General features: G+C 32.6%; 1 protein-coding gene across 1 annotated transcript; it reads left to right on the forward strand.

Annotated features, from left to right (window-relative positions):
• Positions 1–391: 391 nt before the first annotated feature.
• LOC142611424 (uncharacterized) lies at positions 392–6,541 on the forward strand. The gene is made up of 12 exons (XM_075783543.1): positions 392–814; positions 1,366–1,430; positions 2,111–2,183; positions 2,363–2,381; positions 2,917–3,036; positions 3,758–3,827; positions 4,222–4,265; positions 4,362–4,403; positions 4,723–4,782; positions 4,948–5,015; positions 6,091–6,148; positions 6,266–6,541. The coding sequence occupies exons 1-12, from the start codon at positions 507–509 to the stop codon at positions 6,356–6,358; spliced, it is 1,020 nt and encodes a 339-aa protein (XP_075639658.1). The 5' UTR covers positions 392–506; the 3' UTR covers positions 6,359–6,541.
• Positions 6,542–14,517: the final 7,976 nt, after the last annotated feature.

Genomic DNA, 14,517 nt, shown 5'->3' on the forward strand with positions numbered 1-14,517 from the left:
GAAGAAGAAAAAAAGAAAAAGCAAAGAGAAAGGTAACCTACCACCAACTCTCTGTTATAAACTTACCCATCAATAAAAACATAATATACGTTTTTACATCACAATTGTTTTTTATGTCACAACTATCTTATGTGTTAAACTATGAATCTGTGACTAATTGTTTATCACTTTCACATCAATCTATTATTTTTTTTTCACCGTACACCGACGGTGTCTAGTGTGCACAGTTGTGTGGTATGAAAAAAAAAAAAAAAGAAAGGACCCTCCGGCACATATTAGGCCACGAGTGGAATGGTCATGTCCCAATCATAGTAAGTACCAAGTACACACACCCTCGTTCACATAGTCACATGCAATGCTAAGTTCAAGTTCAAGTTGTTCAAACGACACAAGTCATAAATATCCTAAACACAAAACCACAAAAAGTAAAACATTCGCGCTCTCTCTCTCTCTCTCTCCCCTCCACTCTTTTTTTTTTCTTGGCCAAACTGCAAAGCAAAAAAACCATGGCCACAGCTCTGAACCTTTCACCACCAATTTCACTTCTGAGGCCACTCTCGTTCCGCAAAATACCCAAGATCACCACCATTAGAGCATCAACAAGCTCCTCTGAAACCTCTCCTCCTCTTACTACTTCCACCAAAGACCAAGGACTTTCCTCCTCATCATCATCATCGGTAACTTTTGCTCCTCCACCTGATTTCAAGCCACCGGTGCCGCAGCGCTTCGGTGTCAGACCCGACAAGAGATGGGAAGTCTTCACCGCTTCTCTTGCCTTGTTTTTTCGCCTCGGGACTGGTGTTTTCGTTTCTGGGTCAGTTTGCTTTTTTTTCTTTTTTGTTGCTTTTGTTTTTTCTGTTTCCCATAATTTATTTTTTAGAGTTGAATGATCCAAATTATCTTGTGTGTGCTTGGTTTACAAAAAAAATTTATATCCTCTAGAGTCTTTGACGGTAAAAAAATGCAACATCTTTGTCGTTTGTTTATTTTGAGGATGAACCTTATATAGGATGCTAGTGTTGTAAATTCACCTTCTTAAAAGATAAATTTTTGGAACACGAAGGAATTTGAAAGGGACTATTAGGCCCCAAATAGAGTTCACTAGGAATTGAAAGGATTAAGAATCAGATCAGAACATTTCTGAGGAAACAAGCAAGTGCATAGACAGGACAATATTGCTATACTATTTGGAAAACCATACAAATCTAGCTTCAAAATCAACTCACGTTAACATTTGCAGATATTTATGTTATAAAAATCTACATTGTTGAAGGTGTTTTATCATACATCATTATCTCTTGAATGTAGCTGTGGACACTTACATAGATTTACTAATTTTGTTACTTTGGTTTCATACCATGGCAGGTATTCGGTGTCCCTTGTTCCCAAAAATGAGATTCCACCTGGCCAGTATGCTCTTGATGCTGGCGGTAACTTGATTTTCACTATGGCTACTTCTTTGTCATCTTATAATTAGTTACATTTGTGTGCTTGTAGTTGAAATGCTAGTAGAAGTGAATGTTCCTACCAAATATAGAAAAATGATATGACGTCCTGAGTTTATATACATCTATATTGTGCACTATTCAAGAATTCTAATGTGTTGTTTGTGGTGTTTTCTGTCAACCCTATACAAAGTTCCACATAATTTTCTGATGGGAATTTTCTGTCACATTCATGCTATACATGTCATTATTGAATCTTATTAAGTATTCTTTTTTGGTTTACAAAAGAAGAGGAAATTTTCTACTATTTTGAGATGTTTTACATCTCCCAAAATTTTAAGTTGTTTTCGTATTGATATATTGAATATGTAGACAATTTACTGGACGATGGCGCTTGTGAATCCTTGTAATAGTTAGAAACACAATGATGCCACTTGTAGTTCAATTGGTACCATCAAACTGCAGATCACTTTTTGAGATTTAATCTGAAAACCCTTATATAATTTTTTCTGCCATTTTATGCCAATATTTGCTGAGGCTGACTAAGTATTCTCTAATTGTTAATATCACAAATCTGAAAGTAAATTTTAATGCTGATATAACTCTCTGTAGAAAACTCTGCCCGTCTGTCTTCCTGATTTTTTTGTTCTTGGACCAAATTACAGATTCCAAGGCAAAAGAGACTTCAAAATTAGGTCCTCGGCCAGAGAAGCCTATTGAGATATATGAGTTTGAAGGGTATCATTTTTTTCTCCTCTGAATTCATTGGCAGTAATTGACCTTGATGCTAACTTTCCTTTCTAGGCCTTATTATCTTCTTATCTTATTCCCTATGTAATATGCCCATGTGATGAACAAAGACTGACAGCATATTTTTCCCCCTCCTTCATGTATGGATTATCATGGATCATGTAAAGCTGTCCATTTTGTCGGAAGGTAATATCAGCATCCTAGGATTTCTGTTTGATTTTTAGTGATATATTAAATGATAATCCTTATCCTTTTGTAGTGCATAATTTTGTTAAAATTTTATATGATGGAAATAATATCCCACTTGAAACTACCTCACACTTAATGTGCATGACTACTGTATTGCACAAATAACTATAGGATGGTGGTGTTATGTCTTAGACGAAAGAATGATCTCAGGCAATAGGCAATAAGTTTAGCTTTTAAAATAAAATCTTATGGTTTTAGGATGAAAGTGTAATGGTATGTTTCTTCTGAAAGATGGAACACTATGGAGATGGCTGCTGACCAACAAAACAAAATGCTCAGCTTCTCAAGAATGTGGTTGGACATGAGCTGAGTATGTTGTTCAAGGGCCATAGAAATGTTGGACATTAGGAGCATCATATATTTTTTACCAAGAGATCCAAATGATTTCTCTATCAGAGCCTTTTTTTTTTTCCCTGAAATTACTTTCTGTGACTTTTGTTAATGGTTTGGACTAACAATTAATTTTGTACAGGTTAGGGAAATCATTGCAGTGTTGGATATCGATGTTCTGTTTTATCCTTGCCCAAAAAATGGTCCAAACTTTCGCCCCAAAGTTGCTCAGATGGGTGGAAAACAGCAGTTCCCTTACATGGTAAGATTTATTTATTTTTTAATTTGGATTATTAATTTGTTCCCCTCCTCATCCACACTTCCAAAAGGATAGAGTACTTATAATTTAAATGGGAAAATTAATTTAGAAGCAAGAGAAATCCTAAGTTTTAATGTCTTGACATAGGGCTTTGGAACATGATTGAGAGTTACGAAAAATGATAAAGAAACTTCCCTTATTTTTTAATCAGTGTCTAGTTTCTCATAACTTCTTTTTTACCAAGTCATCAAACGTTGCTGGTATGATTTCTGGACTTTGAAACTGTCACAAATGAAATTCGATTCTGGTTAGCCGATGTTTTTGGAAAGGAAAAATAAGGAAAATAAAGAGAAATTGATTTGAGATTTGATTGATGAAAAAAACCAATGTGAAAGGCTGTGAATCAAATTCCTTTATAGATGTTTAATCTTGTCTCTAAATATACATCACCTTTGAATAGATAATTGGCTCAAAATGAATTGAATAGCTTTTTAAAATAAAGATAAGGTAAAACACTATATTAATTTTACTAAAGTGGGTAAGAAATCCTTACCATACTTCTTCCTAGTCAAACCATCTATGTTACAGTTTTTTAGTTTTTAATTTCTTGATTTGCTTTTGTATTTTCTATCTTCCGTGACATCATGTCCTGGGTGTAACTTATTATGATTGGGTAGTATCTTCAAGTGGGAGCTAAGCTGCAAGCTTCTTTCTCCTGTTGCAGGTGGATCCAAACACGGGAGTTGCAATGTATGAATCAGATGACATAATTAAGTATTTGGTTGGAAAATATGGTGTGTAGTCACATTGACTTGCGCTCAATTGGTGCATTTTGAATTGTCAATTATTTTTTCATTGTTTGATTCAGTTATTTCATACTAACAAGAGGACCATATATTTGAAGCATACTATGCAATATTTGTAGATCTCTATTTTATACAAAAAACTTGAGAATGTCCTTTTTGTGAAGTTCTAAATTTTTTTTTAAGTTGATATATTTTCCTGGTCTAGATGAGCTTTTTCCATCCATGCCTTGTTAGGTACTACCACAACTTATTTTTGGTTTCTCTTAACTTTGGAAACTTCTATTTTTCTTGAATGAGAAATTGAATATAACTGTTACTTTGTTATTACTTCTGTATACCACAAATAGTTTACAATTAATGCTGTTTGATTTCTTTTGTGTAGGTGATGGAAATGTTCCTCTCATGTTGTCGCTTGGTCTACTAACGGTTGGCTTATGTTTCTTTTGTAGTAATTCTCCTCAATCTGTATGAAGAGTTTTCTGAAGTATATATTATTCATTGCTTTCTGTTTTGCTCTTGTAGACTTTGACTGCAGGCCTTGCACTGATTGGTCGCATGGGGAAGGTAAATTGAATTTGAACTCATTGCTTGCATAAGTCTCAAATTTGTTTTCCCAATGTCTAAGAAGCTCTTTTGACATGGATGTTAGTCTTTAATATATGATCATTTTTTTCAGTGTTCTTTTTGAATTGGAATAACAATAAACTCTTTTCACGTGCATATTCTGTCTATGGCAGGTCAATATTTCTTCTAGTGAAAGTTCAATAAAATTTAATTCTTTCTTATATGAATCTTTAGATTATCAAGATTTTTGGTTTAATTATCAGCTATACAAGTAATAGCTAGAAAATCTTGCTTTGACCATCTCTCATTTGTTATGCAGGGGTCTTCTTACATTCCATCAAAACTGCCACCTAAACCACTTGAAATATGGGCATATGAGGTTTGTAGACATTTGAATGATAATTTTGGAGTTGGGTTCAAAATCAATTTCTTAGGCGCCTTATTTAGAAATTCTTTTTTAACTTCATAGTAGCATACATGATATAGTGTAGCTATTTTGTTTACTTATAATATTTAATTTGAAATGTTAATTCTTTCCTTACAGGGTTCCCCCTTCTGTAAACTTGTACGTGAAGTACTTGTAGAGTTAGAGTTACCACACTTACTTCGCAGGTAGGTCCATCTGTGGTGATCTGTTTGGTTAGGTACCTCATAAATGAGTCTTTGTTTCAGTTGTTTTAAATGATGTGATGCCTTTTCACTTATGCGCATTCATGTGCCTACTGTCTTTTATTATGTTGGCAATTTGGTGCGATTTCTAGAGCTAATAGTCTGAAAATTATGATTGTAGTAGTACCTACGAAACTCTTTTGATGAAAACAAGAACAGGTGTAAATGTTAATACCTATATCTAATGAAATAGTTGCAAATTTCCAATTAAAAGAACTGTTTCCAGTTTCCAATGTAGGTTGATACACAATCAAGAATGAGATTCTCTCAATTTTTATTAGTATCAAATGCATTTCATGTGCAACTTTTTTTAATGCTTGCCACATGTGTACTAAGTCTCTTAAATCATTCATTGCCATCTAACATATTTCTTAATTTTGTCATAACATTTCATATTTTACTGTTAATATTTACACCCCCCCGCCCCCTTCTCTCTCTCTCTCTCTCACACACACACACACACGCACAAAATTCTTTTGATGAAAACAAGAATATGTGTATATTTTAGTACTCATATCTAATGAAACAGTCACAAATTTCCCATGTAAGTAACACTCTATCCAGTTTCCCCTGTAGGTTGGGATAATATGGTTGTTTCAAGACTCCTACAAAGTACAAACTGTGACTGTGGTTATGATAATTTATAAACTTGTATGTATGTGCTTAGCATTGGGCTTGTACTCTATAGAATGGTATTCTCTCATTTTTTTTTAGTATCAATGCAATGCATGTGCATTTAATATTTTATATGCTTGCTACATATATACTAAGTTTCTAAATCATTCATCGCTGTCAATCATTTAAACTTCAATATTACCATGAGTGTTTTGTCCTTCCCAGTTTAAGTTGTGTTTGGTAATCTTCATACTTTATTATGTATCTGTGTTGGAAATTGTTTTCATCAGTTTTTATGGGGATTTTTTTGATTGGGGTTGCTTTTCATGTCTTTCCTTTGCATCCATAGTTTTATATATACTGAATCATGACCGATACATTTCCATACTGTTTCTCCTTTTAGTTGCGCTCGTGGCAGCCCAAAACGGCAGATACTATATGAGAAAGCTGGACACTTTCAGGTATTTTAAAGTTCCTTTCCTCAATAGTCCATCAAATCTTCTTTATGAGAAGTATTCCACTTACTGCATGACATGGCATCAGACAGAAGACATAAGTTTTACAACAATTTTTGGCAGGTACCTTATCTAGAAGATCCAAATACTGGGGTGCAAATGTTTGAAAGTGCAGAAATTGTGGAGTATATAAAAGCGACCTATGCTGTTCAATAAGCAATGCTTTCCAAAGGTTTAGAGATTTTGTTCTTTTTTCTCTTATACATCTCTTTCTTCACTTTTCTTTTGAAAATGTATGTTTACCTTGTTCCAATATAAATACTCTGAGATGTGATTATTGTATATTATCATATTCTTTCTAGTGGAAATAAGTGCCTCAATTTGGTGTGGGCTGTACTAGACCAAGTGGTTGATAACATGGTGCTGCGATCTTGTGTTCAATTTTTATTAATGTATGTATAGGAGGATGGTTTATTATTTTCAGTTGATTGCATAACTTCTGATACAAAATCTATTGCCCACCAAATAGGCAAAGTAGGGTTAACATCAGTGTCTTTGACTCTCTGGCATTTTACTAAAGAAGTGGGTCAAAAGAGATCCCATCCAGTTTTCTCTAATTAAAATGAGAAACCCTGCTCAAATTCAGAACTCTTTTCTTATAAAGTTGTACTTGTGGTGAACCCTTTAGCAAAGCATGCCACGTTGAGGGCTGCGAAGTCAGGGGGCAGTTTAGTATCTATAATGAGACCCATGAGAAGAGCATTTTCTCACGTAGGACAAATTGGGGGAATCAGTAGAGTTAGGAGAAATTGTGGGTCTATGGTTTAGAATTGTAGAAGAAAGGGTTATGATTCAAAATTTGCTACGTTTTAATGAGTTTTTTAATGCCTATTTGGTAGAAGAAAGCATGTGTGGTGGGTTTTAGGGTTTTGATAGGTAAAAGAAGGTCTTGATTTCGGGTTGTAAGGAATAAGGAAAAGAGAGGATTGTATAGTGTTCAGGGCTGTGCAAATGGTACCCGTGAACAAAACCCCGAGAAAGAGAAGGAAAGAAAGAAGAGAAAGGGAGAATATAAAATTGGGGAAAAGAACAATAAGACTAATGTGCCTCAATACTCCCAAACTCAATATTTGATTAATCAATTCCATCTCCCATTGGGAACATTAGGAGTTCGTTTGGGAACAATTTATTTAGTTGAAACTGAATTTTTTTTGTTGAAAGTATCGTAAATAGAGCTAAAACGTAGCTGAAATAGTATAATGAAACTCATAAATAGTACCAAAAAGTGCAATGAGACTTATGAATAGTAGCAAAAATAAGCTAAATAGTAAAAAAAACTGACTTTTGAAGTCCATGCCAAACACAACTTAAGTGTACATACACATGTATATATGACTTTTTAAATTTTTTTTACTCATGATATTAGGACTCCTGGTTTGACTAGTACACTAAACACATAATAATATACTAACTTGGACTCCAAGGAAATAAAGCTTAAAATACTAAGGATCTCTTAGAAAATTGACTCTAATAAAATAAAACCAAAATAAAAAACTATTTCAGCTCTAAATGACTTAGACCTTGATCTTTAAAATATTACCCTACTTTTGTTTCAATTAGACTTCACATGGGACCCCATAAAACAATTGTTGAATAGGAAAATTTGCAAAAAGGAAATCAATCTTCCGTGACTTCTTCATTTCTCCGTTACTCTAACATTGTTGAATGTCTGAATTCACAACTTTCTGCTAGGTGTTTGTTAACAAAAATTTTTATTTGCTATTATTTGGTTGATTCTATCTCTTTTTTGTTCCAAGTGGGCTACTTTTACTTGCTTTATGCTCAAGATATTTAATCAGAAAGTGTCATTGATAGTAACATCAATAAACCAAAAAAAAAAAAAAGAGGTTAAAGTCAGTTGCAGGGAGAATAGAAGAGTCGGGAAAGAAAGATAAAGGAAGGAATTATCACTTTAAAGTGGCCCCGAATGGTGTTATATGGACGAAAATAACTAAAAGACTCCAAATTATTGGAATCTATAAGCGTTTGTTATGGAGAATATTGGCTTTACTTTACTTTTAAGCAGAAATGTGGTAGGCTTGCTTTTCTTATGCATTGTGATTAGAGGTGGTGGAGATATTATCAACCCCAAATAGATAGAACGAGACACTTTTATTGATTAGTAAACTTCACTGACAACCTACTTTGAGAGTAAAAAAGAGACCTACTTTGAGAGGAAAAAAGAGTCAGGAATCAACTTAGTCCAGCCCCTTGTGATTGGAGTTAGGACATTTTCACATAGACTTAGCTAGTGACGCCACTTTTATTATGCACTAATCATAGCTAGCTAGCAGTTATGAAATAAGTTGCCAAGAGCCTTGTAACTCCATTGGTTGGCACCTCTGGGTGTTTCTAACAAAAATATCAATGATTCAAATCCTCTCCCTCCCAACTATCAAATTATCAATAAGCAGTTATGAAAAAAGTTGTCTTCTCGTTTCATTTATTTAACTATCAAATTATCAATAAGCAGTTATGAAAAAATTTGTCTTCTCGTTTCATTTATTTGTCCAAAATATTAGAAAGCATATTTTGTTACATCAACAGGAGAATCAATAATGTGCTACCAGATTTTGCAAAGAATAGTCTATGGTCCTCATATGGTGGGGGAATTGAAAGTATATCCAAGACCTTTCCACAACTGTAGTGGAGAATCTCTATTTATGTTTTTGAAGCTCAGAAGAAAAGAGTTGTCCTGGCTCCTTCTCTCTCTGTCCACTTTATGTGACTCTTGGAGGTTGAAGCATGACATGTTCATCAATGACATTCTGTAATGCTCTCACTTTTCATAAAGAAAAGAGTTGCATCAACGGCATGGCGAGTTTGGGATGAGGCATCTGATTCCTGATCTTTGAGTACACCATTAATTAATACAAGCATGCATGTGCGACTCTGTGTCTTGCTCTTTGCCTCCTCTGACTCCAACTTTTGTCTGTCAGAGTGTAATCATGCAGAATTGCAGATAAATGGAATAGCAACTATTGAATGTTGATCTTTCAATTTCAAATACTCATCATGAATTTTGTACTCATCCAAGTTATCATATTGTTCCAATATTCCTGTATTCTTAAAATCAATTTTTTTTTTAAGAAAGCAAGATTGAAAATAATTGATGTGATAATATGTTAAATTTATTGCCCTATAAACCTCATTGTCTTTTTTTTCCCTCCCTCTAAAACTCAAGTGGTTTGTCTGGTAGTTCTTTAATCCTGAGTTTAGTCTCCTAACCAACACCCTGAAGCCACTTTTAAGAATTCATTTTGATAATCATGAGCTTCAGGAAAACCCTAAAGTTAGTTGCCATCAAGAGGAGTCAAGGAGAACAATCATCCACGTCTCACCTTTGTTTGTTAATATACATGTTTTCTGCAACACTTCATTGATCATGAAATTTTTTTTTTTTTTGAAATTTGAACTTCACCATTATGATTATAATGTAATTCAACATCCTGACTTCAAAATTTTGTCAAAAATTTCTTAATCATACCAATAACCTGCTAATTTTTTATATGGTGGATGCCTGTATTTATAATTCCTATTCCTACTGCAACTCTGAAAGAAAAATTGCCGTGAAATTTAAAGTGTTGAATTCAAAGTTTGATAGATGATTGAATTAAAATGTATTAACAATAATTATTTTATATTTATTTGGGTAATACTAAATATGTTAATTTTATTCATCATGTATTAATTTAATTTTGAATTTTAGTACTTAATTATAAATGGTGAAAAGTTTTTGTATCATGTTTCGACTCTCCAGTTATAAAATTCTAGATTTGCCAAGAGTTTTATACTGAACTAGTATATTCTGGTATTTCTAATGAAGATGTCTAAGGTTCAAATCTTTCCTCCCATTATAATTATTGAATTATCAAAAATAAAATCTGGATTCAAGGAGCTCAAAATTGTACATTAACAAAAAGCATGCTCTATGCTCGAGTATTCAAATACTGTTTATTCTGCAAAAACTATAATATAGTTAAAGTTCTAGTGGATCTTGTATTGTCTCCTGGCATACCAGAAAGGTCAGGAAGCACAAGCATAAATGTTTGAGAAACGTGTGACTGAGGGTCCACTAAGTACTAACATTGCGACACACATGGACTTACTTTGGCTTGTGGTGAGTGCCGTACCTGTAGGCTTTTTTGTTTAAAAGGAACCAAACCATGTAAAACATTTTACCAGGGGAAGGTGATATCTGTCTTTCAAAAATAATAAAGCTGTGGTTTATGGCTATTGGATATTTAATTGGAACTTCTCTTTAATTTTAGCCCACAACCTTGCTATATCTTGTAAGATTTTTAGGCCTCAGAAGCATCTAGCCTCCTGAGAAAAGAATGCAGTGGCTGCCACTACAACTTTCATTATGGGCTTTGGGTGTAGGGGTATGGATATTTTCGTGATGGGAAAAACTATAAACACAAAAAAAATTCATAATTTTTTTGTAAATTGTGAACGGTGAAACATTATTTTCACATGAACTTATCATAGGGATTGTTTTTATTGTATATCAATTACAACAAGTTACTTCACAATTGTGGAAAAAAAGTTTGTGAAATTTTATTCTGTATTTGGACTTAATTGTTTCTTGTTACAAGGATAAATGATTAAATGCTAGAAAACTTGAAAAGCTACTTTTCCCTGACACTTGAGAATGACAACATTCTTATAAGAATTGGAAATCTTGATAAATATTAATGATAAAATATTGGGAATTCTCACTTAGTACGGGACTAGTTTTTCTTGCTTATTGATTCTTAAGAACCTCCTTGAAATTAAGATAATTTCAAGGACATGATCTGGAGTTATTATCTTGCTTAATTCCATGGCTTTCTCATTCTTCTTGATAGAATGGATAAACTCTAGAGAACTTGATGAACAGCTACTTTGTCCTCAGTCTTGAGAATCACGCTATTTGCATTGACCAAAAATGGAGTCTTAATAGCATTGATGAAAATGGAGAACTTGAACAACTACTTTGGACATGTGTTTCATGGTCTCTAGCTTCAATGAAAGTGTTCCATAATCCATTGGCCATGTGTTGTATGCACTTGAAAGACTTTATAGTGCTGCAAATGAAGTATGTTGCTCACGAGCAATTTGCCCTGAATACAACTTGTATGACTAGCCAGGGAGCCAAACCTTGGCTTCTTTCAGAGGTATCAAACAATTTGAAGCATGAACATATATACTTAAATATGTCTTAATAAGACCGGAAGCAAAACTCAGTTAAGGAATACAGTAGCAGAGACAAGAATATATCATATACTCATGAGTTATGTTTACTATTCAAAATTTTCGATAAGTTACCATTGATCATCAAATGTTAATAAGTCTTAACTACGTATAATTTTGAAATTTTTAAGTAAGAAGTAGAGTGGAGACATGGTTTAAACTTAAAATCACTTATTCTAATACTATGATAAACTTCCAGTGATCCAAAAATTTTAAGTTATTGAAAAGGAGTAAATTAATAATTTAACCATTATTCTAACAATTTCATAGTGTATTTATTTAAATTCTGTTTGCTTTACACCAGCACTCATATTAAATTTATTGACCTTCTTTTTCAGTTAAATCTTTTACAACTGATTATTAAACAAAAAGTTCATAACAAAAGTTTACAATTGTCTCAAATTAGCATACCACCTCATATATATATTTTTTTACTTTTTAGAAAAACAAACATATTATAGTGGGTGTACTGGTAGATACTATGCGTAGCCTAATTTAGGAATGTTATAAAATTGTTAGGAAGTTTTGTTGGGCCTTCATTGAAAACAGATCATGCTCTGAAAATGAAATTGAGCCACTCAACATTGCATGGGCACACAAAAACGAGTTGAAGTAGGTATGAGTTGTGTATATTTTACACACGACTGTCAACCTCTTGAACTTTGTGCTTTAATATAAAATTCATTTCTCTGCCACGAGCTTCAACAAATTACAGTTCCTCAACTCATTAGTGGATGGTAGGAGAAACAGAAAATTGGTTTTTTTTAAAGGCCTAAATGTAGATGTGTATCACGTAAATGCTGTTTATAGTGCACTGCCAAATTCCTTAGTGGATGGTAGGAAAAACCAGAAACTAATGGTTTTTTGGAGACCCCAAAAAGAATAAAAAAGAAACTAATGGTGTTGAGGGCATGAACTGTGTTTTGGTTTCCTTGGTGGGCATTCAAATTAAATACAGAATTTGATCATATTACTCTGCCTACCCTTCACTTGGGAGAAAATTGATTGGATCTCTGTCTAATAATGTACAACTTTACAATCTCAATTATAGTATTGAATCTATTGACCTTCCAAATAACACTTTCTACTAGTGCTTTTGAGTTGTGCTGGAGGTAGTGATGTGGACTTGGATATTAATATGTGGTTTCAGTTTCAGACACCAGTCCCAATAAAAGCCAATGCAATTATTATCTACTACTACCCTTGCTTCCACCAAATTCCATTTAACTTTTATATAGAACCTTGTTAGAGTGTTTAGAGGCATTCTTACAAATTGATTTACTAACTTCTAAACACAAAATAAAATTTTGTAAGAAAAATGTTTATAGCTTTTTTTTCTTTCAATTTTATTATAAAAATTTTATAAATTAACGTGATAATAATTTATTATCATATTAACATACTAAATAAAATTTAAATTACTTGTTTATTTTATATTTAAAAATTCAATCAATAATTTGTAAGACTTATTAAGTAAAATATATATGGAAAAGTTGATGAACATCCTAAGAGTATTGTGAGGACCCGAGGACCTGAGAACCCGAAGACCCGAAGAAAGGAAGGCCAACATTTAGAATGAAAGATGAGGTCTCTCCAGGTGTGCCCGAAGATGAGGTGGCGTGGACGATAACTAAATAAGGGGCATGTTACAAATATCTGGTTGTAATAGGCTGATTTGGAAGGTTGCAAGGTTGCATTAAATGCTGGGCAACAACCATTCTGGCCGCATTAATTAGCAAGCATCTCCTCTATCCGTCGCATTAATGTGGACATGACCTGAACAGTACGGGATGCAAAGTGGAATCTTGTTCCATTGCCGACGGACAAGTGTCACGGGAAAAGGACCGCAGATTGCAAGGTGTAAGGCTACGATGAAAGCAAAGAATAGTATAAATAGGAATCAAGAGATTACGAGTGAGGGGCTTTTGTTGTTGAACCCTCTCTACCAAATGTATTGTATGAGGACTCTTAAGTGAATAGAGCAACAATAACGTTTCGAAGATTGATTTTATGAGCTTTTGGTCCTTACAAGTATTAATTTATAAAATATTTTTAGAAACTCTTTATGAGAAAAGAAATGAGTAATTGATTTATTTGATACATTTTTATATTTTTCATAAAAGTAGTATCAAAATTTTCCTAAAATAGTTTATTAACTTCTTTTTTTGGTTGAGTTCCAAAATAATCTATTAACAAATGTTTAAAAAGTACCTGTTAACCGAACCTAAATTTATAATATTTATAACGTTCCTGCGAAAGTAATTAAAAAAATTATTAATTTTGTTATTGATGTAGCACATGTTACTTTGAGAATGCTACATAATTTAAAGTGGTAAATAACATCACAATGAATACACTTTTAAATTTGTAATATCTAATTTGAATAATGAAAATGGATCCATTTGAAACCATTTAAGATACGGAGAAACTTTTTCCTCAAAAAAAAAAAAGAAAAAGATATGGAGAAACTCCTTACTATACTTGTTTATCTTTTATTTAAAAAAAATGGCAAAATGCAAAATTGGCTTTTTAAGTTTTTTTAGATTTTATTTTAATCTTCTAACTTTTCTTTTATTCATTTCAGTCATCTAACTTTTAAGTTTATTGAATTAAGACTTTTCCATCAACTTTTGTTATATGTTGTGGTTAATTTTTCAATTTTATAAATTTTTCTTCAAAATTTTTAAATTAAAAAAATTCAATTAATGATTAAAAAATATTTTCCAGATTTTTATTTTCAAAAAAATTTTAACAAAAGTTAACGGAAATGCCTTAATTGAATAAATCTGAAACTTAGAGGACTGAAATGAACAAAAGCAAAGTTAAAGGACTGAAATGAAATTTGAAGAAAATTAGAGGGTCAATTTTACATTTTAGCCAAAAAAAAACCAACTTTTAAAAGAAGTAGTATTTAACCTATTTTTGGAAATAACGAATTACCAGTTATAAAATTCTCATCACCAAGTAATTTAAATTTATATAAACCAAATTAAAAAATATATATTTTATAACAAAACAAAGGGTAAGTTAAGAAAGAAAACTGTGCCTACAGAGGCTAGTTGTACTAAAAGATAAAAGTA

This window comes from Castanea sativa, chromosome 9, assembly GCF_040712315.1.
Source record: "Castanea sativa cultivar Marrone di Chiusa Pesio chromosome 9, ASM4071231v1".
In the NCBI taxonomy this organism is placed as follows: Eukaryota; Viridiplantae; Streptophyta; class Magnoliopsida; order Fagales; family Fagaceae; genus Castanea; species Castanea sativa.